At 49.8% G+C, this 24,563-nt stretch overlaps 1 protein-coding gene across 3 annotated transcripts in view; it reads left to right on the top strand.

Annotated features, from left to right (window-relative positions):
- Window positions 1-24,563, top strand: part of DYSF (dysferlin) — a 226,636-nt gene that overhangs the window by 132,965 nt on the left and 69,108 nt on the right. For all 3 annotated transcript variants that reach the window (XM_049785137.1, XM_049785135.1, XM_049785136.1), the window contains 8 exons: window positions 2,600-2,781; window positions 4,957-5,097; window positions 5,754-5,783; window positions 6,923-6,952; window positions 15,213-15,314; window positions 15,408-15,569; window positions 16,542-16,707; window positions 17,078-17,154. In XM_049785137.1, the coding sequence (XP_049641094.1) occupies window positions 2,600-2,781; window positions 4,957-5,097; window positions 5,754-5,783; window positions 6,923-6,952; window positions 15,213-15,314; window positions 15,408-15,569; window positions 16,542-16,707; window positions 17,078-17,154 (890 nt within the window). The remainder of the gene's footprint in view (window positions 1-2,599; window positions 2,782-4,956; window positions 5,098-5,753; window positions 5,784-6,922; window positions 6,953-15,212; window positions 15,315-15,407; window positions 15,570-16,541; window positions 16,708-17,077; window positions 17,155-24,563) is intronic.

Raw genomic sequence — 24,563 nt, 5'->3', positions numbered from 1 at the left:
CCTCTTTTCCTTACTGGAACCAGCAAGAGGTTCTCGGCTGCACTTGGAGCTGATGGTATCACAGCCAGACGGTTTCATTAAATGCACAGACGCCGCTGGGCCCTGCCAGGGGCAGGAGGGGAAGGGCTGGGGGCCAGCCCAGCTTGGGCGGGTGCATGGAAGGGAGAACCTCATGCCAGGGACACTTCCACCAGGCACAGGGTGGGAGCACATCGCCCCGACGCCTTCTTGGCCAAAGGTCCCTCATTGCCCTCTTTGACCCATAGAACTAGGTTGGAGGATCCCGAATCCAACCACCCCATGTGCTTTTGCACCTGCGAGCTGATGCACAGGCCTGGCTTGTTGTTGTTGCTGCTGTTGTAGGGTGGTTGGTAAATTCAGCATTGCTCTGTCAGCTCATGACCTACACTTCTGCTGCCTAACATAGATCCCCTCACTCCGAAAGCTGAATGCTGGGATTACAGTAATTTATACACTACTCCATCCTTTGATTGACTTTCACACTGACCACTCTCTGCTTCACACCTGCAGAGGGGCTGGGGCGGGGCACTGTCTTTCCTCCTGGACAGGGTGCTGGTCAGCTCCCTTTTCCTTTGTTAGCACCTTCCCCGATACCAGCCAGAGGTTGAGTTGGACCTGCCATCACCAGTCTTCCAATACTGAGGCCCCCTTGCAGTGACATGGGTGAGGGAAGCTCCAGGAGAAGCCCGGAGGCACAGAGGAAGCAAAGGTACCACAGGGTCCAAGGGCCATGGGTTCAGCCCTCCTAAAACACTCATCACATAGAGCTTCCTGGCTCAGTGGCTGAGGTTGCTGAGTTTAGGAAAGGGATTTCAGCTGGACCCTGTCCCCAAGTGGCTATTTCTGCTAGTGCCAGCAGCTCTCAGGCTCAGAGCACTTACTTCCTCCCACACTGCTTTTCTTTTTTCTTGTTTTTTGGTTTTTGGGCCACACCCGGCGATGCTCAGGGATTACTCCTGGCTGTCTGCTCAGAAATAGTTCCTGGCAGGCACGGGGGACCATATGGGACACTGGGATTTGAACCAACCACCTTTGGTCCTGAATCGGCTGCTTGCAAGGCAAACGCTGCTGTGCTATCTCTCCGGGCCCCCACACTGATTTTCAAAGTTTGGCTCCTGGAGGCAGTTTAGACATCACCTGGGAGCTTGCTAGAGATACTGGAGCTCAGACTGGTTCGAACCTGCTGAATCTCTTTTTTTTTGGGGGGGGGGCAGGGCAAAGTCTGGGTAAGTGATCCAGGGAGCTCTGCTGTATGCTTCCACATGAAAATCTCTAGAACCTTCTCTAGTGCTTCTACCTCCTTCCTTTTGAGGCTAAGCTGAAAGAACTACTTGTGGGTGTTGGTGCCAGGGCTGGCAGGCTGGAGAGAGGTTTGGGGCAATAGTGAACTCTAGAGACTTCAGGGTTCTATGATACCTCCCTGTGCTACTTAATTCCTGAGTCCGTGTGCTTCTTTCTAGTGCTCTGTGCCCATCTCTGCCATCACCATCTTCACCTGGACTACTGAGTACTCTCACAGTTGGTCTCCCTGCACTTAGTAACTTCTGTCAACTCTAGACGGCTCTTTTATTTTTCTTGGGTGTGGGTGTGGGGAGGACTCTCAAGTGGTGCTCAAGGGGACCTGGGTGCCACTCCTGGAGTTCTTGAATAACCAGGCTGAAGTTCACTGCTTGGACCTGAGGATATGATATTGTTTTAGCCTTGTGTTGCTCAGAAGACCTCCAGGGTCTTATCTGGTGAAGTTTGTGGGGCCATGTGCCAAGGATTGAACCAGGGTTGGGCAAGTAGCTAACATGTGTACTAATCGCTATACTAACCTAACCTAACCTCAACTGGTTCTGCAACCAATGTAAGTTTGTTGAAAGGTAGACTCAGGCATGCCTATCTGATGCATCCATACCTGTGTTTTGTGCACTAGACCTCATAAACACAATGACACCTTTTTTTGGGGGAGGGGGTTGGGCCACACCTGGTAACACTCAGGGGTTACTCCTGGCTATGAGCCCAGAAATCACTCCTAGCCTGGGGGAACCATATGGGACTCTGGGGATTGAACGAAGGTCCGTCCTGGGTCAGTCGCATGCAAGGCAAATGCCCTACCACTGTGCTATTGCTCTGGTCCCAACACCTTTTATCTAACCTTCAAAGTACTAATCACAATAGTAGCTATATGCATTAGATATATGTCAATTATATTCTCAGTCCCTAGGCCCTGGGCTGGTAGTTAGCATTCTATAAGTGTTTGTTGGATGAATGAATGAATGAATTAATGATTCAGTCAGGCACTTCCTTTCACCATATGAACCTTACTTCTGGTGTCTAGCCCAAGAAGTAGCCCTCAAAAAGTTGCTCTCTGGATCTCCCCAGTCACTAATGGGAACCCAACTTTCTGTCCTTAAGGTTGCAGGCCAGATGGCTGATGGAAGGTAGGCATAACCTCTAGAGAACAGGGCTCCTTTCTGAATGTGATTTCTTCAGCAGCACTGCCTTATTCCTTCTCTGGGATCCTGATGGCTGCTGAGCTTGTGATTCATACTCTGCTGTGTCTTGTCTCATTCTTGCTGCTGGCCCCATGCAGACCCCTATGCCATCGTCTCCTTCCTGCACCAAAGTCAGAAGACAGTGGTGGTGAAGAACACACTGAACCCCACCTGGGACCAGACACTCATCTTCTACGAGATCGAGATTTTTGGTGAGCCAGCCAGCGTGGCAGAGCAGCCGCCCAGCATCGTGGTGGAGCTGTACGACCATGATACCTATGTGAGTTTGGGCTTGGAGGCAGCTAAGCTGACCTTAGAGAAGAAGTCATGGCTGGCTACCTGCTATCAGTGCCCACAGGAGGGAGAGAGGGCAGGCTGGGAATATACCTGTGTTTTTCTCTGCCTCTGCCTTATATACAAGGTCCCAGACCATGAAAAGGGCAGATGGGGCCAATCCTATCATATGATTGGTAGTTGTTGTCAGGCTCACACACATAGACAGGAAGTAGGACTCCCGATCTTTATTTCACCACAAATAAACCTTATTTCAAGGCAAATCAATAACCTTTTAATTAAAATAAAAAAGAAAATTTATCAGGCTCAACTGTGAGCTCAGAGATTCCACAAACACTTATCAAGTACTTCTCTACACTAACTGCTGGCCTTGGGTGGAGTTTGAAGATCAATCCACAGAGAAATGGGAAGTTGGTATCACCCAGTGACTCTGAAACCTGGGTGGGGAGCACTCTCTCCCACTTATCTTTATGCCACATGAGACCTATGTCCAACTTTTTGCAATATGTATTAAACTGTGTTTAAGTGTGAATCATTCATCCATGTACTAGGTTATATGCTTGTGTCAATGTGTTCAGCTAGTGGCCTCTGGTATTGGATAACTCAGCTCTAGAAGGTTCTGGGGATGGAGATGGGGGGCATAGGTACCTGTGGGTTGAAATGTGTGTGTAGATGGTAGGAAAGACTCTGGCCCTGGAAGGAGGGTGGGATTGGAGTGTTTTGAGGACACAGGCAGTGTGGAAGTGTGAGGCTAGAGAGGGAAACTGAGGCATGGCAAAGGGAGTGCAGGTGGGGTGGAAGAGAAAGTTGTGTGATACTGTGGGAGTAGAGGAGTGATGGGGCAGAGACAGCCTCGAGAATGAGGAGGGGGATGTTTTTCAGCAATGGTCTGTGCCAGTGGGTCCAAATATGGTGGAGGGCGATGTGATAAAGGGGGGTTAGGTTTGGAAGGTGTTTTCAGGGACGGCTGACATGGCTGGAAGCCAGCTGCCCTGTGAGGGTATGGCAAACAACAGACAGAGAAAGAGGATGGATTTTAGGGGGTCCTCTGGTGGTGGGGTTTAGCTGGCAATGGGCAATGCAGACCAGGACTGAGCATAGGCATCCACAGAATGCTTCCCGAAGGAAAATCAATTCTGCAGTGATGAGGTGCTCAGGTCCTGCTCATTGGGAGCTGATAGGCCAGAAGGGAGAAGTAGGTGTTTTGGGCCAGCACAGGTTCAGACCCAGGCTCTATCACCCTACTGTCTCCTAGTTCTTGAGGACCCAGAAGGAGAAGGTCTAGTGTCCTGGGATGAGAGAGGCCATGCTCACTGAGAATAAAGTCCTATATTCTCTTCCAGCAAGCTTATATCTGCTGCCTGAGCTTCTGGGACCCTGATCTACTCATAACCTATAACTAAAGGATGGTGACCAGTACTGGGACTGGAATCCAGAATGAGAGGCATGGGCTGATGGTCACCTGCTGGTGTGGGAAACCACAAAGGAGCTGGTAGCCCCTCCAAATGGTTCTAGTAGTAACATGAGTCCAGGATCCCTATCCCTGGAGGACCCAGACTTGTGTGTGTGTGGGTGTAGAGTAGTATCAGGCTGAGAGATCTCTGAAGAGCCAGAGGGGAGCGGCCTCTGGACAGAGCCCTTCTGTGGGCAGAGACCAGCAGGCTGGAGCAGGAGAGCATAGGGGAGCTTTCCTTGCTTGGAGCAGACTTCATCCCTTAGGCAGAGGGGAGCCATCGAGGATTTCTGGGTTCAGGAATAAACAGGAAATGCTCTTCACATTGTTTACTCTGATGAGCAGAATCTCATTCCTCTACCTGGGAAGTAGGGAACTCAAAGGTGAAATGAAGAGGTGATTCAATGTCCTTGGAAATGTCAACCTTGTGGACAGCTGAGAGCAGGAGGGGGATATTTGGGGTAGGGGTGGCCTCAGACACCTTCTCCCCAGGTTGAAGCTGAGTATCCCTGCAGGACATACAAGCTGCCTTGCTTGAACTGTGGGCATGCAGCTCTGACTTCTTCCTCATGTCTTGATACACGGCAGAGCTCACCACCTGCCTGGAACTGCTGCCCTTTCCCGACGTAGAATGAAGGCCTGGAAATGGCTCCGAGGCCACCCAGAATCCTAGGTGTGGGATGCTGACTCTTCTCTCTCCTGATGCAGGGTGCTGATGAGTTTTTGGGACGCTGCATCTGTCGGCCAAATCTTGACCGGACACCCCGGCTGGCCTGGTTTCCCCTCACGAGGGGTGGCCAGCCTGCGGGGGAGCTGCTGGCTTCTTTTGAGCTCATCCAAAGGAAAAAGGTGAGGCTGGCCCATGTGATGATCCATCTGGGAGGCCTGGCCTGGCCTCAGAGGGTGGGGAACTGGGCACAGGCATTGGCTGCCCCACCAGGGATCATACTGCAAGAGGCACGGAGGGGCCCCCTTTGCTGACACTGGTTTCCTGTCTTTGCTAAACCCTAACCGGGATGTTCTCTAGTGCTGGCATCTGGACTTCACTGTCATTCTGGGTCCTTTGGCCATTAGCTGTGTTTTTCTAGGGTCCTCCCTGGATGTGGTTTCTGGAAGGAGGCCTTTGTGGTCTGATTGGGGAGGGCTGTAATTGTATTGAGTGTGGGGGCCTGTATGGGGGACAGGTAGGACTCTAGCACTCTATGTAACTCTTGGCTAGATGCTTCTTCTATAGAACTTGGTTTAAGTTCTAGCTCCTGATTTGCTCTTTATGTGTCATGGGCCCTGCATATAATTAGGGTAGAAGTGGGGTGACCGGCAAGTTTGAAAGGACACACAATATCTGCTCTCCCCAGCTTCCTGCAGCCCCTTCCCAGCACCTCTGGGAATCTGTCACTGTCAGATTCCATTTACTGTGGCTACTGTTTCCTCATTTAGGGCAGACAGGAGGGTTCTGGGGTTTTGGGGGATAAGTACTGACCAAAGCTCTCTTCCCTCTGCTTTAGCCCGCCATCCACCATATTCCCGGTTTTGAGGTATGTCTTGCTTTGATTTTTTTTCTTCTTCAAACTCATTGCTCCCTGCCTAGGTTTATAACCCTTTCTGGAACAGGAAGTATCCTCAGATTTTCCTCTTCTCCAGCTCCCTGAAATCTTACCTTGAAGCAGAGGAGGGTGCAGGTGGGTTCAGGGATCCAGTCCAGTGAAAGGCCCAACAGGGCCAATTCACCCTAGTGGCCATTGTTCATGTGTCTCTAACACTTCAGGTCTGCCCTGAGCAAATAGCCTTGGGAGTGGCCCAGGGCTTGTGAAGTGCAGCCAGGAAACAAGGTAGTGGGCAAGGCCCCAGGGTCTTCGTGTGGTTCCCCAGTGCAGTGTCACTGGCTGTTGTCAGACATGCTGATACCTGGTTCCACCTGAGACCTGCTGCTCTGACTCTTAGGGGGTGCCCAGCCCTAGGGTGCTAGCAAGCCCTCAGGGCACTCCCATGTCCGCTTTAACTCCTAAAGCTCATATTTGCACCATTATCCAAGCCCTTGTTCCTTTCTTGCCCAATTTCTTTTCTCTAATAGTACTGGGCTCACCCTGTACTCACTGCCTCCACTGTTTCCTGCTGGTCACATGGAATACGCAGCTCTTTTTGGCATCCAGGCTCACTAGACTTAGGATGCTCCTTCTCAACCAGGCTGAGAAGAGAAGTGGCCACTGCATTGGATTGATTGTCTGTTCCTAGGGGGATGGCCAAGGCCCTCCCCACCCTCTAAGGATCCTCTCCTTGGTCCACACCCCTCATACCCTCTGAGGGCCCAAGTGGTTTCTCCTCTCCTAGGTTCATCAGCTCATGCTGCTTCACAGAGTCTGTTTGTCCCTCAGCCCCTGGTCCCCTCCAAATCCCCCTTTCTCCTTGTAGAAATGCCTGGACTCTAGACTTTGGCTTTCCAAACCCATTCCAACATTTTCCAGCGGTTTCCTGGCTCAACCTGCAGGAACCTTTTCTTGCAGGGACCATCTGGTGTGCCCAGGGCTCTTGTTCTTGCCAGGATGGTATTTATGTGTGTTACTTTGCTGGGCTCACCTACAGTCCAGCCTGGTAGTTACTTTCGCTCACGATGACCCTATTCTCTCTCCTCCCTCTACTGTCTCCTGCACGTGGAATGTCCCATGGTGTTATTCAGGTGCAGGATACATCAGGGATCCTGGAAGAGGTAAGTGGGACCCTCAAGGCTGTGGCTTGTGGCAGGGTGGGTGGGCAGATGGAGGAAGGCCAAGAGGCCTTTGGGCAGATACCACAATGACTCCAGCTTCCTGGTGTTCCCCCATGGGCATCTGGATGGGACTCCCCAGCTTATGTGGATCAGTTTGTGGCCTCAGAAAGCTGGGGTGCTCTTTTGGCACCCAGATCTCATGCACAGCAATTTGGTCTCATTGACCAAGTGTCAGGGTGGCAAGTGATCATGACTAAAGCATCAGGGGTCAGAGTCGCCATGAGTCTTTCTGATGGAGATGGCACCAGCTAGGCATTGTTGCTGGAAGAAGATAGTGAAAGTGGGTTGGAAGGACCATTCTGGGGCTTGGCTGCTTTAGGGGCTCAGGGCAGAGTGGGGACTCTTAGGTTCTGGAAGCACTTTGGGGTTGGAGAAGGAAGAGGAATAAGCCTCCTATAGCCTTCTGTGCATTTGGTTGAGAGTCTTCCTGTTTGGGAGTGCTGTCTGGAGAGGAAGGAAAGGACAGCCACCACTTCTGGCTGTTAGGGAATCCCCAGATGGAAGCATATCCCTATTTGACACTTTCTGTGTGATTTGGACTCAAGGTGCAGGGCCAGGTTATAGGCTCTGCAGGCCCTGCACCCTTTACCTCACTTCCTCCAGCTTGCAGCTGAAGCGGGGACCCCCGGGTGAGGGAGTGAGCGAGCTGGCTGTAATTGCACCTGACAGGCGGCCTCCCGCTCCTGGCAGCACCACAGACTGCCGATCTGGAAGGGTCTGGATGCCGACCGTGTCCAGTGAACAGCACAGCTCTTGATCTTGTTGGGGAGCACACGGCGGCCAACCCCATGCCTGTTCTGAAGACCTAGCCCAGGATGAGTTATCAAAAAGGAGTTAAAATCCCTGATAAATGGTTTGCAGTATAGAACCGTTTGTTTGCAGTATAGTCTCAACACAGGAAACTGGCTGTGGTCTCTTTGTCAGGAAGCAAATCAAAAGCTGCCGTTTTGGGGTCAGCCCCTGAGAAAGGTTGTGTATCCGAGTGCAGGCTGGTCAGGACTCAGACTGGGGTGGGTATGGGTCAGTTGGGGCTGGGGATGGCTGGGTCCAGGGCAGAACCCAGAAGATGATTTTGTGACCATGCGCCGCCCCCCACCCCAAACCCTGCCCACAGCAAAGCCACTTCCCCTGCACTTGAAGGCAAAGTCTCAGGCCTGGGTCTCAGCTGGTTTTAAGAACCCCCAGGGTCTGGGTGGAGACAGACAATCTTGCTGCTGGCAAGGGGCCTGCAGAAAATGGGCCTGAGCGGGGTCTTCCTGTTGTCTCTGTTGGGGTCAAGCATGATGTTACCCTCGAGACTCCCAGCCTGATCCTGGTGAGCTTGTTGCCTGCTGCTTGGTGACTCAGAGCATGTCCCTGGTACCTGTGGCTGTATTAGGAAGCAAGGCTGCAAGGGGTGAGGGAGGTAGGAAAATGCAGCCAGGAGGCTCTAGTGATTTTGGAGGTTATTTTTGGGGTAGCCTCTGCTTTGGGCAGCACCTCAGCCCTGGATGACATTTGATAGCACCCTATAATAGCTGAGAAGCCATTGCCTGATCGAGGGCTCTCACACTCATGCTCACTTGGGGCATGGCTTCCTGGAGAGGGGACATGAGCTTGCATTCAAAGGGACTCGCAGAAGGGACCACAGGTCCAGCTGGGAGCAAGTTGCCAGGGGCAAATTTCGTGGGTCACAATACGACCCTTTTTCTCAGGCTCAATATCCATGCAGAGTCCTTAGCTCCAACTCCCATGGGGTTGGCATGGTGCTGTTGTGTCCTTGAAGTTTTAGAGACTTGATTTCCTGAAGAGCATGTGGTGGGGTATGGTGGACAGATGACTTCGAAGCCACCACCTGTGGGTGTGGCATGGAGCACCCCTGGACTGCCCTGCCCGGCTCTCCCTGCACCCGTTCTGCTTTCTTTGCTTGCTTCTTGGCCTGCTGGCTCTCTTCCTCCCTCTCCCGCCTCTTCTGAGCCCTCTGTCTCGTTTCTTTTCCTTTTTTGTCTGGAGAACAAAGGCACTCCCTGTTGCCAAGGGGAATGAGTTCAAAGAAACAGCAATTTTAGATTTCCTGAGAACGGAGCGTGTGCACGTGTGCGAGTGAGTGTGGACACTGTGAGAACAGCCCCGGCCTCACATCCACACGTGTGTGCACCCACCGCAGAAGAGGGGGTGCCGGCTTCTTCCATCTCCCCCACTCACCCCCACTTCCCGCCTAGGCTGGGGGAGGGCACCAGGGAGGAACTCTCCTGGGACCCTCTAGAAAAGATGGGGTAGGCTCTGGCGGAATGCTGGGCCTTCCATGGTCTCTGGTCCCGTCATAGGCTCAGGGGCCCACCAGGTAGGCCTCAGTCCATCTGCCCCTCCAAATTCAGGCAGAAGGCTTTCCTTATGAGACGAACATGGGGTGCTCTTCTGCACCCCCGATTTCATTAGAAGAAAAAAATTTGGTGTTTTGCAATCAGGCAAATGAGCCCAGTGGCTCCAGCCCCCCTCCCCTCCCCCAAGGCTTTAATTTAAAACACTGTTTTTCCTGGGAAGTGTAATTAGAGCAACATGTTGTTCTAACGAGCTGGGTGGGGCAGCAGACAGTGCAGCCCTCCCAGCCTGCTCACTACCCTGCCCATGGCTCCCCTAGGAGCCAGCATCTGAAGGTCTAGGGTCCCCCAACAACTCTGCTAGTGAGGCAGGGCCTGTGAGTGACTGGTGACCAGGACCAGAGGTTTGCTGGTACATCCTTTGGGTGCAGGTTTGAATCACATCAGAGCTTTGGCCTTCACGCTCTGTTGCAGCCTTTCTGCTCCTGGGTCATTGCCCTCGTAGTCCGAGCTGACTTGGAACACTCTGGTGAATCCATGGAGCCGGACTTAGACTGCTTTCAGGGAGGTTGAGAAGGAGGCTTTACTCAAAGGTGGCCACGTAAACTAGCTTAGAGTGTGTGGCTGCCCTCGAGAATAGTGCTCCTGTCTGTCCCCCACTCCCAGGGACAGACGCTGTCCTGTAGGGAGGTGCAGGGACTTGGACAGAGGAGCTGAAGAATTCTCCTACACCAGATATCAGAATATTTGGAGAACTGAGCACAAGGCTATACGGACACCTAGAATTACAAGGAGCTGAACACTGGGATTATAGAAGTGTCCAGGAAGGTCGGAGACATTTTTGGAGGATTTAGTGCTTGCATGGGGCCCTGAAGGACAGATACAAATGATGGTATGGGAAGCATAAGTACCCAACGTATGGCATTTATAAGCATAAGCACCTGTCAGGTGATAACTCAAGGATCTGACTGCCATGGATAAGAGTGTTGGGAAGAGAGGGAGGAAGAACATGCTAGTTATTGTTATTTGTATTTTTGGGCCACACTTGAGGGTACTTAGGAATTATTCTTGGAAGGATTGGGGAACCCTATGGGATATGGGGGTTGCCAAGCCTGCAAGGCGAGTGTCATACCTGCTGAACTATTGTTCAATCAGCTCCACTGAAGTTGTTTCTGTAGCCTCCCATCTACCAGTCCATTTTTTGTATTTTTATTTTTTGTATAAATATTTAAGCACCATGATTACAAGCATGTTTGTAGTTGGGTTTCAGCCATAAACAGAATACCCCCTTCACCAGTGCAACACTGCCACCACCAATGTTCCCCCCTCCCCTGCCACTCCATTCATCCCTGCATCATCCCTACACATCTCCACCCCTTCCTCTGAAGTTCTCAGTTCCCACCCCTTCATTCACTATACTGGGGACTCAGTGGGGAGCCTAGTGCAGAGTGGCTGGTAGGACCTGGCCAGGGAAGTGAGTTCAGCTGTTGAGATAGCCTGGGGGTGGGCAGGGGCAGGAGCTGCTGGTGGGATTTAAAGAATTCTGGAGTCCAAATAGGAGGAAGCTCAATGCATGGGTGGGGGGGGTAAGGGGCAAGTACTTTAGACAGGAGGACCAGGGAAGTCCAGAGAGCCTGGTGCCCCTGGACCTTGTGTGGGGAGTCGGTGAAGGGTGTGTCTGGGTTGGGGACGATTTGGTTCTGGGGCCCTGAAGAGAAAGGGTTCAGACCAGAGGAACTTCTGCAGGACAGAGTGGGGTGGGTCTTGGAGGCCATGCCAAGGGGGTTTGGACTTCATGGCAAGTGGATGGGAAAGAGGCTCTTAAAGAGATGATGGCATTCTTCTTAAGTGCTCTGGCACAGGCATGACTGCATGGGTGATGAGCCACGAAGACACCCAAGGTACTATCACTCTGTCATCCCCACTTCCAGAAAGGGGAGGCCAGCTTTAAACAACTAGGGTTGTTTCTTTCTCCATCCATCCACCTACTGGTTGGCAGGGGAGAAGTTACCAGCTTGTCAAGAGACATGGTGATGAGGGGGCCTATGACATGGGACGTTTAGGGGTGTGGCTGTGTAGGATGGAGAGATCTGTGAAGGGGGAGAGCTGTCTTGGAGGGTGGTGGTAGAGAGAAAAATCTCCCTCTGAGAGGCCGAGGCTGCATGGAGGAGAAAGACTCTGAGGAGTTGGGAAGGTATTAGCGATCTGAGAGAAGGTTTGGGCACAGAGAACGTGGAAGGGGCTTGCTGCCAGTCACATCAGCCAGCAGATTTGTGGGGCAGTGAAGAGCGATTGTTTTGGGGAAAAGTAGAGGCTGGTGGTGGTGGGGAGAAGAGTTGCCCCTTTGGGTGGCCTTTAGGAGAAGTCACAGCAGGCCCTTGTTGACTTTGAGAGAAGTTTCTGCAGGAGGTGGCAGGAACAGCAGTAGAGGAGCACAGGAAGTGCAAGAGGCTACTGTTCCTGTCATTTTCAGGCAGGGGAGGCCAACTTTAAAGGGGAAAAACAGAATCCAAGACAGAGTGGAAGATCAGGGCTAAGGGCCAGGCAGGGGCAGCATTCCTGGGATAGCACCAATGCAGGGAGCAGGACTTCTTGGGTGCACCGAGCCTCTAACCACATCTCTGCTTGTCTCTCCCTCCTGCCTCTGCAGCTGTGCGCACCTGCCTTCTTCCTCCGGGGCCTCATCCCAATGGTACTGTCCATTTATCGCCCCCTCCTAGGGAACAAGAGAGGAACATCCCTAATTCACAGCCACAGGGGAATCTGGGAGCAAAGATGGAGGGAGGACTTGAGGGATATACTAAAATCAAAGTGCTGATGCTCTTTGGGGGTGGAGGGGCATCTGCCAAGGAATGTTCTGGAAGGAAAGAGATTGGTGCATTTTCTCTGGGTGACTTCAGGAGAATGTGGTAACCCTGTAGGGGAGGCTTGTTAGTTTTCAGCTCTTGCTGAAGCTGGAAACCCTTCACTGTCCTATCCCTTCTCTGCACCCCTTTTGTCTTTGCTAGCTTTGGCTTTTGACCTTGAGCTCACACCTATAAGCCTGGGGTTATAACTTTGACTCTAAAGAGGCATCCCTGGGATGAAGAGATATTATAATAGGTAGGGTGCTTGCCTTGCATACTGCCAACCTGACTTCATTTCCTGGCATGCCATATGGTCCCCCAAGAATCATCATCAGGAGTAATTCCTGAGTGCAGAGCCAAGAGTGACCCCTAAGCATCACCAGATGTGGCCTCTCCAAAACAAAGAGGCATCCCTGATTCTTGACTACTGTGGTGGTGACCTTAGTGTTCCAAGATGTGTATCATGCTCCCATTGGCAGTGCTGGCCTCTGTCTTTTTGCCTCATATTTGGGACTGTTGAGGAAACAGAACCCTCAGAGATGCCCAGGAAACCTGCACATTGCTCTCCTGATGGCATCTGTCAATAGTGTGCTTGCTGTGTTGTGCCCCTGCATTGTGTCCTAGTGACAGGCAGAGTATTGAAGTGACTCTGAGAAATGCTTAGAAGGCTCAGCTTGTCGCCAGTAAGCAGTCTTCACACACAATGGATGGTGAAGCAGAAACACTGGAGTGATTGTGACTGTCCCTGCATTTGCTTGGCACTTCCTGTGTGCTTGAGTTCTTTGTCATCAAACTTTTCTTGGGTTCTGAGGCGGTGTCACCCCAGAGCTTGATGGGTTACTGACATTCAGAGATTGACTAGTTTGCTCAAGTTTATTCAGGTAGAAAGTAGCTGAGCTAGACCCAGGATCCAGAACTTTCTTTCCAGAAACAAGCTTCTGATGGCTCTTGTTCAGGGAAGTGTGGTATCACGGATATGTGGTAAGTGACAGCTGAGGTTAGGGGAGGTGAGCCAGGATGGCAGGAGGAACTGGAGTGTGTTGTGTCTCTGCTATGGCTGCTCCCTTCAGCTCTGCCAGAGCATCTGTGGATGGATGCACCATTCATTTTAGTTTTGTTCTGAGGCCTCACCAATTGTGCTCAGGACTCTGTGTTCACTGATCACACCTGGCAATTCTTGGGGCACCATTTCTGGGGCTGGAGATTGAATTGGGTTGACTGTGTGCAAGGCAAGCTCCTTACTCACTGCACTCTTTCCTGCCTGATCATTTGCTTAAAAAAAATTTTTTTTGTCTTTGGATCAGACCGAGCAGTGGTACTTGGGGATTTTTCTGGGTGCTTGGGGTCCCTCCTGACAGTGCTTGAAGTTACTATGATATGTTAGGGATTACACTGCATGCAAAGCATGTGCTCCAGCCCTTTGAGCCTTCTTCCTGACCCCAATGCACCATTCTTTGAGAAGAAACCTAGGGAAAATCACTTGGAGAATAGGTCTAAATTTTTAATTGTATATTCATTGAATCTATGAGGCTAGCTCCAGGGAGTGGCCAGCATAACCTTTCTTTATAGCTGCCATTTTTGAGTGTCAGAGTCTTTATGTGTGGATGGGCAGGTTGTGGACTGCACAAGAGCACCCTCTCAGAGTTGGTGGGATTCCCATCACAGATACCAACACATTTGTGCTCGCAGGAGCAATTTCCCAATAGGTGGCAGTAAAGGGTCTTGCTCTAATAAATCGGCAAAACATGATGGTTTTTGAACAAAGATGTATAATCTTAAGAAAGGGACATCGTTCTAATTGTTGCTAAGGTGCTAACTTAAGGCTTTATCAGAGCCAGCACTCTCCCAAAACTTCATTCTATTTCCTTTGTTTTCACATAACCTCAAGAGAGGTTGATACCTTTAAGCAATCATTTTCTCCATGAAAATAAGAAATGGTGTCAGAGAGGTGAAACCACGAAGGGCCAGACTCTTTCTAACCATGAGGTGACATGGTGGCAGCTCTGTTTATGGCACTGCACGTCTCCCTTCCCACCTGCTGCTCATTGCAGTTCTTTGTGACGATTTGGGAACACTTATTTGACCTACTTTCTCTTTTAGAAAAATATTATTTACCCCTGGTCCCCTCAAACCTACCTTCTTTAAATGCACAAGCAGAAAGCCTTCTGTAACTCACCTAAGACTACTACTGCTCCTTGGAATGTCCCTGCATTCCCAAGGGATATTATTACTAACTTTGGGAAGGACTCATGGGGATTCTTGCCCATCTCTGGCAAAGCCAGGTAGAGGTCAGAGTCTGGCAGGTCAGAGTTCGCTTTTGTTTTTGGCCTTTGTGAATGAAGGAATGCTCCCCAAACCCCAGCACCTGTGAGGGTATTTCTCCTGTGTGTAATTAAACTTTCTGTCTCCCTGGAGAGCAACTGTTCCTCTAGTTAGACAGGCATGCGTGGTAAGGGCCAGAATGTGTCTAAATGTTGCTGCTGATGGTGGAGATGAAACCCCAGAAGAGGGTGTGACCAAGAGGGTCTGGACTAGGAAGTGGGAGAACTGGGCAAATGGCAGGTCACGGTTTTCATGGGGAGGAAAGAGGCAGAGATGATTTTTGAGAGTGGAGTGGGCAGTTTGTGTTTGAGTGCCTGGTACATGACTATGTGTGTTTGTTACAAATATGTGTGTGCATGCACGCGTGGGTGTGTGTCTATAAGTGTGACCATGTATTGTATCCAGAAGTATGAACAATATATATGGGATGTGTGTGTCTGAATATGTACATGTGTGTACTAGCATGTGGGTATGTGTCATAGGTGTGTTTGTGGGGGGATGAGGAGACCATGAACAGCTTGTGGATGTGTTAGAGGAGTTAGGGGATGGGGTTCACGTGCCACTGGGATATCTAAACTTTGGGTGCAGGTGTCTGTGTGGTTTCTTGAAGAAGACTGCTGACGAAGTTCTACTTTGTCTTTCTGTGCTTTTCCTTTCTGTCCCATATTTTTCTCGTCCTTCTACCTCCATTTCACTCCCAACTTTGCGCCCTCTTCTCGCTTGCCCTGACAGTCAGAGGACACAGACCTACCCTACCCGCCACCCCAGAGGGAGGCCAACATCTACATGGTCCCCCAGAATATCAAGCCGGTTCTCCAGCGTATGGCCATAGAGGTGAGGAACTGGAGGAAGTTGGGGACTTCTCCTGTCTGGGCACTGCTTTTCTCTTAAGCACTACCAGCCACTCTCCTCATTCTGCACCCCTAGATTCTGGCATGGGGCCTGCGGAACATGAAGAGCTACCAGCTGGCCAGTGTCTCCTCCCCCAGCCTCGTGGTGGAGTGTGGGGGTCAGACAGTGCAGTCATGTGTCATCAAGAACATACGGAAGAACCCCAACTTCGACATCTGTACCCTCTTCATGGAAGTGGTTAGTGGGCCTGCCTGCTTTTCTACCTCAGAGTTCTAGGGGTGGGAGTTTCTTCCCGAATCCCTACAGTTTGGGAAGTAGCTCCAAAGGCCATGTTCACCTTGGCTATTCTGGAAAAAACAGTGCTCAGAGAAGAAGTCGAGGCCAATATGTGGCACCCACAGGCCTGCTTGCTCACTGTGACCACAGAGGTGCAAGGGCCTTTGTGTCCATGGCTTCTCAGGGTAGCCCTCCTCCGTGCCTACCAAGGCTCTGGTCTTCTAGTCTTCCCCCAAACCTTCACTAATCTGCTTCTCTCCTAGCTGGGTGTGAACAGAGGGGCTTCCTGCATGACACTATTGCTGTGTGGGCTCCCAAGCCCCAGTGGCCCAGTGGCCCCAGGAAGGCCAGTGTGAGGAGAGGAAAAGAGTTTGCAAGATGAAAGCACTATAGGAATTTCTGGCCCAATGGCTGTCAACAGGAGTCTCCTCTTGGCTGAGCTGAAGCCGCCACCGAAGGAGAACTTATAAATTATTTCAAGTTGTGTTCAAAGTGCTTTTAGGGTGGTGTGTGTGGAGGGAAGAATCTGGGCCTGTAAGCCAACTCTTGAGTATCCACTGGGGGAGGGTGAACTGTCTGCAAGAAATGTTGAATCCTGGGCCAACTTCTCCCGCGCCCTGCTGCAGCTAGCCAGGGTTCAGGGAACGCAGACCTGCTTTCACTCTGCTTGGAGCTGGATGGGTTGGGAAGGGGGAGTATTGGGGGTAGGGGATGGGAATCAGCAGCCTCCCAACATTCTAGAAGCAGACTGAAGACTGGTATGGCTTCAGCTCCATGGGGCAGTCCTGGGCTCAGCCATCCACCACTTGGCTCTGATGGCTGTTGGGGTTCAGTGTGGCTTCAGAAGCAATCATTTGCAGCTCCTTGGCTGAGGAACCTCTTGAAGCTGGCTTTAGGCATCTTTCCTTACTCCCCACTTTCTCTACTGCCCAGATGCTGCCCCGGGAGGAACTTTACTGTCCCCCCATCGTGGTCAAGGTCATTGATAACCGCCAGTTTGGCCGCCGGCCTGTGGTGGGCCAGTGCACCATCCGCTGCCTGGAGAGCTTCCTGTGTGACCCCTACTCAGAGGAGAGCCCCTCGCCACAGGGAGGCCCAGGTAGGGAAGGATGTGGCTAGTGAGGTGGCACTCATCCACTGAGGGGGTGCCCTGATTGGTTTCTGCTCAGCTAAACTTGGGGCTGGGACCCTCCTTGCATCCCCCATCCCTACCTCATTCTGCGAACACCAGAGGGTGCAGGGAGGCAGGGTAATGGGAGGGAGATGCAGGGACTCAAAGTATGGTGAGAAAGGAAAGTAAGAGTGAGGCGGGTATAAAAAAAGGAACATGGGGAAGATGGGCTGAGAGAAAGAGACCCAGGTAGAAAGTGTGGGTACAAGGGAAGAAGTTTTTGACCTTGAGTTCTGGAACTGCTTATTTAGTCACCAAAGAGTTCTCTAGCTATGGCATCTCTGACTCTTCTCCACAGATGATGTGAGTTTGCTCAGCCCTGGGGAAGATGTGCTCATCGACATTGACGACAAGGAACCCCTCATCCCCCTCCAGGTAGGCTGGGCCTGGGTACTCAGGAAACTTGATCTCATCACCTCCCCTGGATACTGCTCTCATGGCCACTGCTAGACCCTCCTTCCTTCCTTGCCTTCTGTCATGCCACCTTCCAACCTCCTCAGCCATCTGTTCTGTCCCCTGCAGTCTGATGCTTTGCTGTGTAGGGGTGGGAAAGGGGCTGGGGTGGAGCCTTCACTTCTGACCAAGCAGGGGTGTGTGGGAAGTTCTGGGCCAGACCCCATAATTTTTCTCAAAGCTTCTGAGAATACCTCTACCTTGACTCTTCTACTTTGATGACCCTGAAGAAGACTTTCCTGGGATAATCACCCAGAGAATCAGAGTGGGGCAGATAGGGGCAAACAAGAGAGGAGAAAAAATGGGGAGGGAGGGACTGGAAAATCTTGGGTGGCCCCAACCCCCAACACCCTAACTCAGTCAGACCCTTCCCTGGGGCACACTCCTCTCTGGCTTTGTGCTTAGTAACTTCTTGGAGCTAAAAGGGGAGGCCTAGGATCTTCCCCGTTGGCCATAGCCTTCCAGGAAAAGGGGAGAGAGAACAGGGGTAGGTGGGGCCTATTCTAAGGGAGGGTAAGAGATGTTTTTTTTTAGCTCTGTGACCATACTTACGGGGGAGAGTGGGTCACTCTGTTCATTCAAAGCATTAGTGTGGACTTTGGGTCCTGAATAGCTGAGATCCCCACAATTCTGGAGAAAGGTCCCCGTATGATATCTGTTCCCATTTGCCCTCTTTTTGAGGTTGTCACCCTCCCTTAGGCCAATCACACCACACCACCCCTGCCCATATTCTGTGGCTCCCAGAGCATTCAAGCGGCCCGAAAGACCATTATGTGTTCTTGAACTATGTGTTTGTGTCACTAGGGATGGAGTGGCACTCAAGGAGGTGTGTGTGTGTGTGTGTGTGTGTGTGTGTATGTGTGTGTGTTTGTGAGATGATTGATCAAATATAGACCTTGTGTGTGTGTGTGTGTGTGTGTGTGTGTGTATGTGTGTATGTGTGTGTGTTTGTGAGGTGATTGATCAAATATAGACCTTGAAAATAGAGAAGACATAGAGGCTGGCTTGTGCTCTGGATGCTCAAAAGCTGCGCGGTGGATTTCTGCTTTTTCATGATCTCATCTCATTCATTCTGGCACCTTCACTCCATGCTGCCAGGGCTAGAAGTCTTGCTTGAAAGCCTCACTGATGTTTAGTGAGACTAAATATCTGACATTTCACATGCTCTATTTTTTCTACTTCTCTAGCTCTCTGGGCTTCCCCACTCTTTATGCTTGGGGACATCACCTTTTTAGTCTTTGAAATTCCACTTAGATGTGGTCACCTCCTTCAATGACTCCTCTCTTGCTCTATCCTTTCTCCTGCAAGTTCTCTCTGTGGCTTGGTCATTGCATATTGCATTTGCCTTGCTGATCTTTGAATGCTGACATCTTTATGAGATGAGTTCTAGATCAATGACTAGGACATTTTCTTTCTTTGTTTGCCTTTTTTTGGGGGGTGTCACACCAGGAGGTACACAGATGTTACCTCTGGCTCTTTACTAAGAAATCACTCCTGGCAGGCTGGGGACCATATGGGATGCTGGGTATAGAACCCAAGTCAGTAGCATGCAAGGCCTACTGTGCCCACTGTGCTATCACTCAGACCCCATGGCATATTTTCTTTGTGTTCCCAATGCCCAGCACAGGGCCTGCCTAGAGGATGCAAAGCAATGAAGTCTGCTTGGATGGCTGTATGGGTATGGAGGTCGAAATATACATAAATGGATGGGGAGGGGATGAATAGGCTGGAGAACAGGTAGGAAGTATATGGATTATATTGTTGGGTGGCTAGATGACTGGTGAGTGATTAGATGAGTAAATGAATGGGTAGGTATGTGTATGAATGGGTTTGTGGATGAATGGATGGGTAGATGAATGGGAGATTAGTAGATGAATGGGTAGGTAAATGTGTGATGAGGTGGGTTGATAAATAAATAGATGAAAGATGGGAAGATGAATGGGCAGGTAGATAGGTGGATGGGTGTTTAATGGATGAGAGGTGAGTAGATGAATAGGTAGATGAGTGGATGGATAGATGAGTAGGTAGGTAGATGGTTGGGTGGGTGGGTGGTTGAATAAGAGGATGAATTAATGAATTAATAATTCTCTGGAGCTGTAGAGGAGCTATTCTTGGCTGGGAAAATTTGAGTAGAAACTTGAAATAGCTCTATATAGGATCCAGCTACACCCAGAGTTGATGCATTATCACATAGGTATATGTTTGCAACTGAGTGAGGCAGATAATTAGCTCTTAATCAGCTCCAACAGCCCCATATCCCATCCCTCAGTGGGTCCATATGAGTCTTGCAGGAAAATACAATGTCTTAGCTAGACTATGGTTCAGCTTTCTGTGGGATCATAGTGGCACTGTGACTGGAGTTACTGTCAGGTAAAGGGTGGAGGCTGGTGTCTGGACTCCTAGTGTGTCCATGCAGGGAAGGGAAGGGCTTATGGAGGGCAGGGAGAAGGAAAAAGTCAGGTAGTTTGCTCTGGCAGATGGGACTGGGGCATTGCCCTCATTCAGTCACCTGTCTAATGGAAAAGACAGCCCTTCTCTGCAAGAATCCCAACTTTGTCTTTAGGAAGCCCTAGTCCCATGCTGTTGTGGTTGAGGGAACACTGATTCTATCATGTTTGATTCTGAGAGTAATTCATTTTGTGTGACTGATATGAATATGAATATTTTTCATTCATTTGATTCCTTGGCACATTATTGCTAGTTGGTAGGACCATATTTTCAAAGGTTTCTTAAGAAGTAGTTGATTTAAGTGGTTTCCAGACCATTCTGGGCCTTGTCCATCCATCCTTCTTCTCTTAAGCACAGTACAGAGGGCCCGTGTCATTAGGGACATGGGGAAAAGAAGTTTGGCAGAATTTGGATGGTCACTGCCTCCTATTTGTTCAACCTGTATTTCTCAGAAGACTGTTATGCTCCTGGTCATGCAGCCCCAGCTATCAGGTCTTGGCTGCTGTGGACAATGTGAAGAGTCCCTCCCTGCTTCAAATTCATCAGCCAAATCTAGCTTCAGTCTGAACACTTCCATTTCTTTCCCCTAGTGCACTTTCTCTCTGCTGATAAATCTAATCACTAGCGCCAATTAGTTCCAGGTAAGAACCTTCCAAATTTTAGACAAAAACACCTCAGATGCTTCTGCGTTGTTGGGTTTATATGACAGCATTTCCTGAAAATTGTTCTGCTTTTGTTAATTGTGACCATTTCTATAGATGATCTACAATGCAACTTACAAGGCCGATATCCCACTGGCCTTCAGGCTCATAGGTCAATACTAGGGTTGAGCGCTTGGTTTCTTGGATTCTTCTCCAGAGTGATGAAGCTGAGCTAGAGAGGTTCTCACAGGTTTACTCTTAGTCTGCTCTTGGTGTAGATTTTGAATTGATAGCTTGGCATGGGGTGGTATGTGTATAAGCATGTAATATGAACATGAGTGTGTGTAAAAGGTAGTAGAGTTTGGGGTAAGATATGCACATACTAGTAAAGGTGTGTCTGGTCTTGGTGCTGCTGCTGGTATGTAGTGATGGTGGTGACAGGAGCAGTAGTGGTGATGGTGGTAGCATTGGCTAATGATGGTGATAATGACAATTATACTGGTGATAGTGGCAATGGTACTGGTGATGGGGGGGAGTAGAAGAGACGATGGTGATAGTAGTAAAGATGTTTGTGGTAGTAGTGAAGGTGACTGTGGTTGCAATGGTGATGTTGGTCGTGGAGACAGTGGTGAAGTTGGTGGTGGTGATCATGGCAATGGTTGTGACCGTGGTAGGTGGTAGTGACTTGGTGGTGCCAGGGATACGGAGCTGATGGTGATGGTAGGAATTGTTGATATATTTAATGTATTTTTGAGGGGTGATGACACTCTCTTGTAACAGTAATTGGACTGAGACAAGCCTCCTGGACGTGCCCCCCTCCCCCCCCCTGTAATGGACATCTGCTCAGGTATTTAAGGGAAAACCTGGCAGTTGTCAGGGATGGGGGAACCAGGATGGAGACCTGAGTAAAGCTTGCCAGCCAGCCGGGTTTGAGATAAAGCATCAGAAAGATGCTGCTTGCTCCGCCTTTATCCCACTCTCATTATTTTTCTCCCTCAAACCTGAAGCTATAGGTCTCCTCTTCCTCCTTGCTCTCTAGCTTGCAACCTTTCCCCTCCCCTGTACCCTGACAGTAGACTTCAGGATATGTGAAGAAGTAAAATGCAAACAGTGTTTCTACCCCTCTCTCTCTAGCCACTCTCTTGGAACAGTCCTGGTTGCTACATTCTGACCTTCCCGGGTGGGTACTCCCACTCCTACCCCTGGCTCTGGTAGGCAGTGCCTGGTCCTTGAGGAATACTAGTGGTAGGAGTGTGGTAGTGATTTTGGAGGTGGTGGTAGAGGTAGTGGTGGCAGTAATAGTGATGGCAATGGCATTGATGGTGATTATAGGCATATTCCAAAATTCTTCCTGGCCTTGACTTTTTTGTTTGTTTTTTGGGCCACACCTGGCAGCATTCAGGGGTTACTCCTTGCTCTGCATTTAGAAATCACTTCTGCAGGCTTGGGGGAACCATATGGATGATTGGGATTGAACCTGGCTTGGTCGCATAGAAGGCAAACACCCTACCTCTGTGCTATCGCTCCAGCCCTGGCCTTAACCTTTAACTCCCTAAGAGAGAATTTGGGTATATCTTCAGAGAGTGAGCAAATAAATTTCATTTTATCTAAAAGGTTTATGTTCATTTAAAAAAAAGGTTATGTTTAAAAAGGTTATGTTCATTTTTCTCTGATTGTGTATACATTCTCATTATATGAAGTTTGGTAAATGTATTAAAATAATGAGCCCATTTCCAAGAACACATCTTGACTAATCCTAGTCTCTGTGCTTTCCTTCCGCACAGGGCTTCTTTCTCTAATCCACTTATATAAAATTAAAACTTTTGTTTACGTATGAGCTTTTATATTAAGCTAGTTCTTGGTATTTTAGTTATGAAGATGGGCAGAGAAGCCATGTGTAGAAAGCACACTGAGAATGATACCCCATTTCCTATAGAGTCTTCTTGAAGTTTGACAGAGGAGTGGCGTCTTCTGCCCACCTCACACATACTCCACCCTCCAGGCATTGAGATCACCAGACAAGGGGTGTTACCATTCTGAGATACTAACATGGGCAGGGGTCTCCTCTTTAGTCTTCTAGAAGGGGAACTTCAGGGCAGGAATATATGTGTATTGAGGTGAGATAAAGAGATGGTGAAGTCTTGGGAATTTTGTACTCTGTCTGGAAGAAAGGATGTCCTCACTCAGGACAGAATTTATATGTACAGGGAGGCTCCACTGATGTTATCAATTCTTTGCTTATCCTTTTATCTCCTCCCACCCTCCACAACTCCTGTTTCTCCTTGCTTCATTGTACTTCTGACCAATGCAACCTGGGCTTGAATACGGCTTTCCCCAATGCCTGGTTGTTGCCTATAACCAATGTGACTGAGGAAAAAGTCAGCTGTGCTCTCTTTAACTTCATGCCACCGGTTCCAGTGAGCACTGTTGCTCTGTCTTGTTCCCATCTCACTCTTAGCTCTTTCATATCTTTCCTTTCTGACACTGCTAATTCAACTTTCTCCATTTTTCCATTCTCAGTGAGGTGCTTACAGCCATGCCACAGGAGAAAAGAATTTAGTTGCTGAAAGTCTGTAGATTTGGGGTGCTTTTGGCCCTTTTGAGAAGTCAGGGCAGCTTCTCTGAGGAGGTGGATGAGAGAAGGACCCTAAAGATTGAGTGGAGAGAGGAAGATTTTCCTGGTTGGCAAAGGAGCTGCGCTAAGGGCTTGGTGGTGGAACTTTGTGTGCTCATGCATGAAGACAGTGTAATTGTATGTGTGAATAATGTGCACTGGTTGTGTGCTGTGGTGTGTGTGGTGCTGATATGCATGTATTTTTAGTGCACATTGGTTGTATGTACGTGGTGTGCATGTGTGTGTTGATAAAATGTATTGGAGAGTATGTGTTTATGGTGCTGATGTCCTGACTGCTGTATCACTTATGTCTGTTGACTGTGTGTTATGGGGGTTATGGAACTGAGTATGTCAGGGGGGTATAAAATAATACGCACAAGGGTTATAAGATCACCCCCATCCACTATATCTCCAAACCCCAGACAGACAAGTCTGATGCAGATAGGGCAGCAAAGGATTAATAAAACAAACCAGTCAGGGAAGATCCAAGGAGTCAATAGCTTTTGTGGTCTCGCTGCTGAAAGCTAAAACTGCCCCTTTATTAAACCCAGTACAAAATTCAACCAGTGGGCTTTTACATAGCAAGAGAAGAGGTTTACAGGAAAGAGGAAGATGGGGGAATGCCTTTGTTTTTGGTTAATAGTTGGGTGTCATCTTACCAGGAGGCAGAAACCTGGGTCTCCCTGGGCAGGGTGGTTGCTGGAATTGGTTACCCCCAGGTTACTGGCCTTTTGGGGTCTAATTTTGAGCCCTCTGCTCTGCTGAGAGTTTCTGAGATGCCCTGAAGATGGGCATGTGGTCTAAGAGCCAGAGGGCAAATTATGCCGAGTCCCAAAGGGGAAGGTATAATTTCAGAAGCCGGTCCAGAGCTCAGGTACACTATGTTTATCTATTTTTTTTTCTCCCTTTTTCTCTGGTGAACTGCCGGTTTCCTTCTTACCCTTCTAAAAACGATCTGGGTTAAAAATAGCCATACGGTTCCTGTGAGGCTCAGGCTGGGAAGTGAGGGGACAGAGCTGTTGGCTGCAGGGCCACCTGGGGTTCCACATGACAGGGTCAATTTCAGGGGTCACCACTTAGATAGACATATGGTCAGCCCCTGACAATCATGTAGTGTTGGAGCCCATCAGCATTGCTCCTTGCCCTCCATTTAGTGCCTATGCTCTGAGCATCAGGCAAGTTAAGGAGGCTCAGGGCTCCCTTCTGTGGTATAACCCTTCTCAGTACAGGATAGATCTCTGAGTCCCCAACTCCCCTCAGGTCCCAGCAACTTTTAATCTTCCCATTGCAGAGCCCTCCATGGAGTATGTCCCATCTTCCTGTCATGAGAGGGAGATACTTGGGTGTGGCCTTCAGTGAGGTACCTGGAGCCCCTGAGATTTGGAGCGTCAGTTCAGTCCTCTCTCCTGCTCTAGCCCTAGCAGCCCTCTTGAACTGTGTTTTTGATTGAAGGGCAGCGCTCCTGGTCTCTCTGTTGGTTCACTCTCTGCCTAGACATGGCTGACTCCTCTGCCTGAAATCTACTCTTGGCCTTCTGTTCTGCTAGACTGTCATGGCCTCTGCAAAAGTCACACTGCCTGCACTTGAACCCATGCCTCTGTCTGCTTTGCAGCCCAGGATTTTATGGC

The sequence above is a fragment of the Suncus etruscus genome, chromosome 12 (assembly GCF_024139225.1).
Source record: "Suncus etruscus isolate mSunEtr1 chromosome 12, mSunEtr1.pri.cur, whole genome shotgun sequence".
NCBI lineage: Eukaryota > Metazoa > Chordata > Mammalia > Eulipotyphla > Soricidae > Suncus > Suncus etruscus.
The sequence above is the reverse complement of the archived record's forward strand: the minus strand, read 5'-3'. Positions and strand labels throughout refer to the sequence as shown.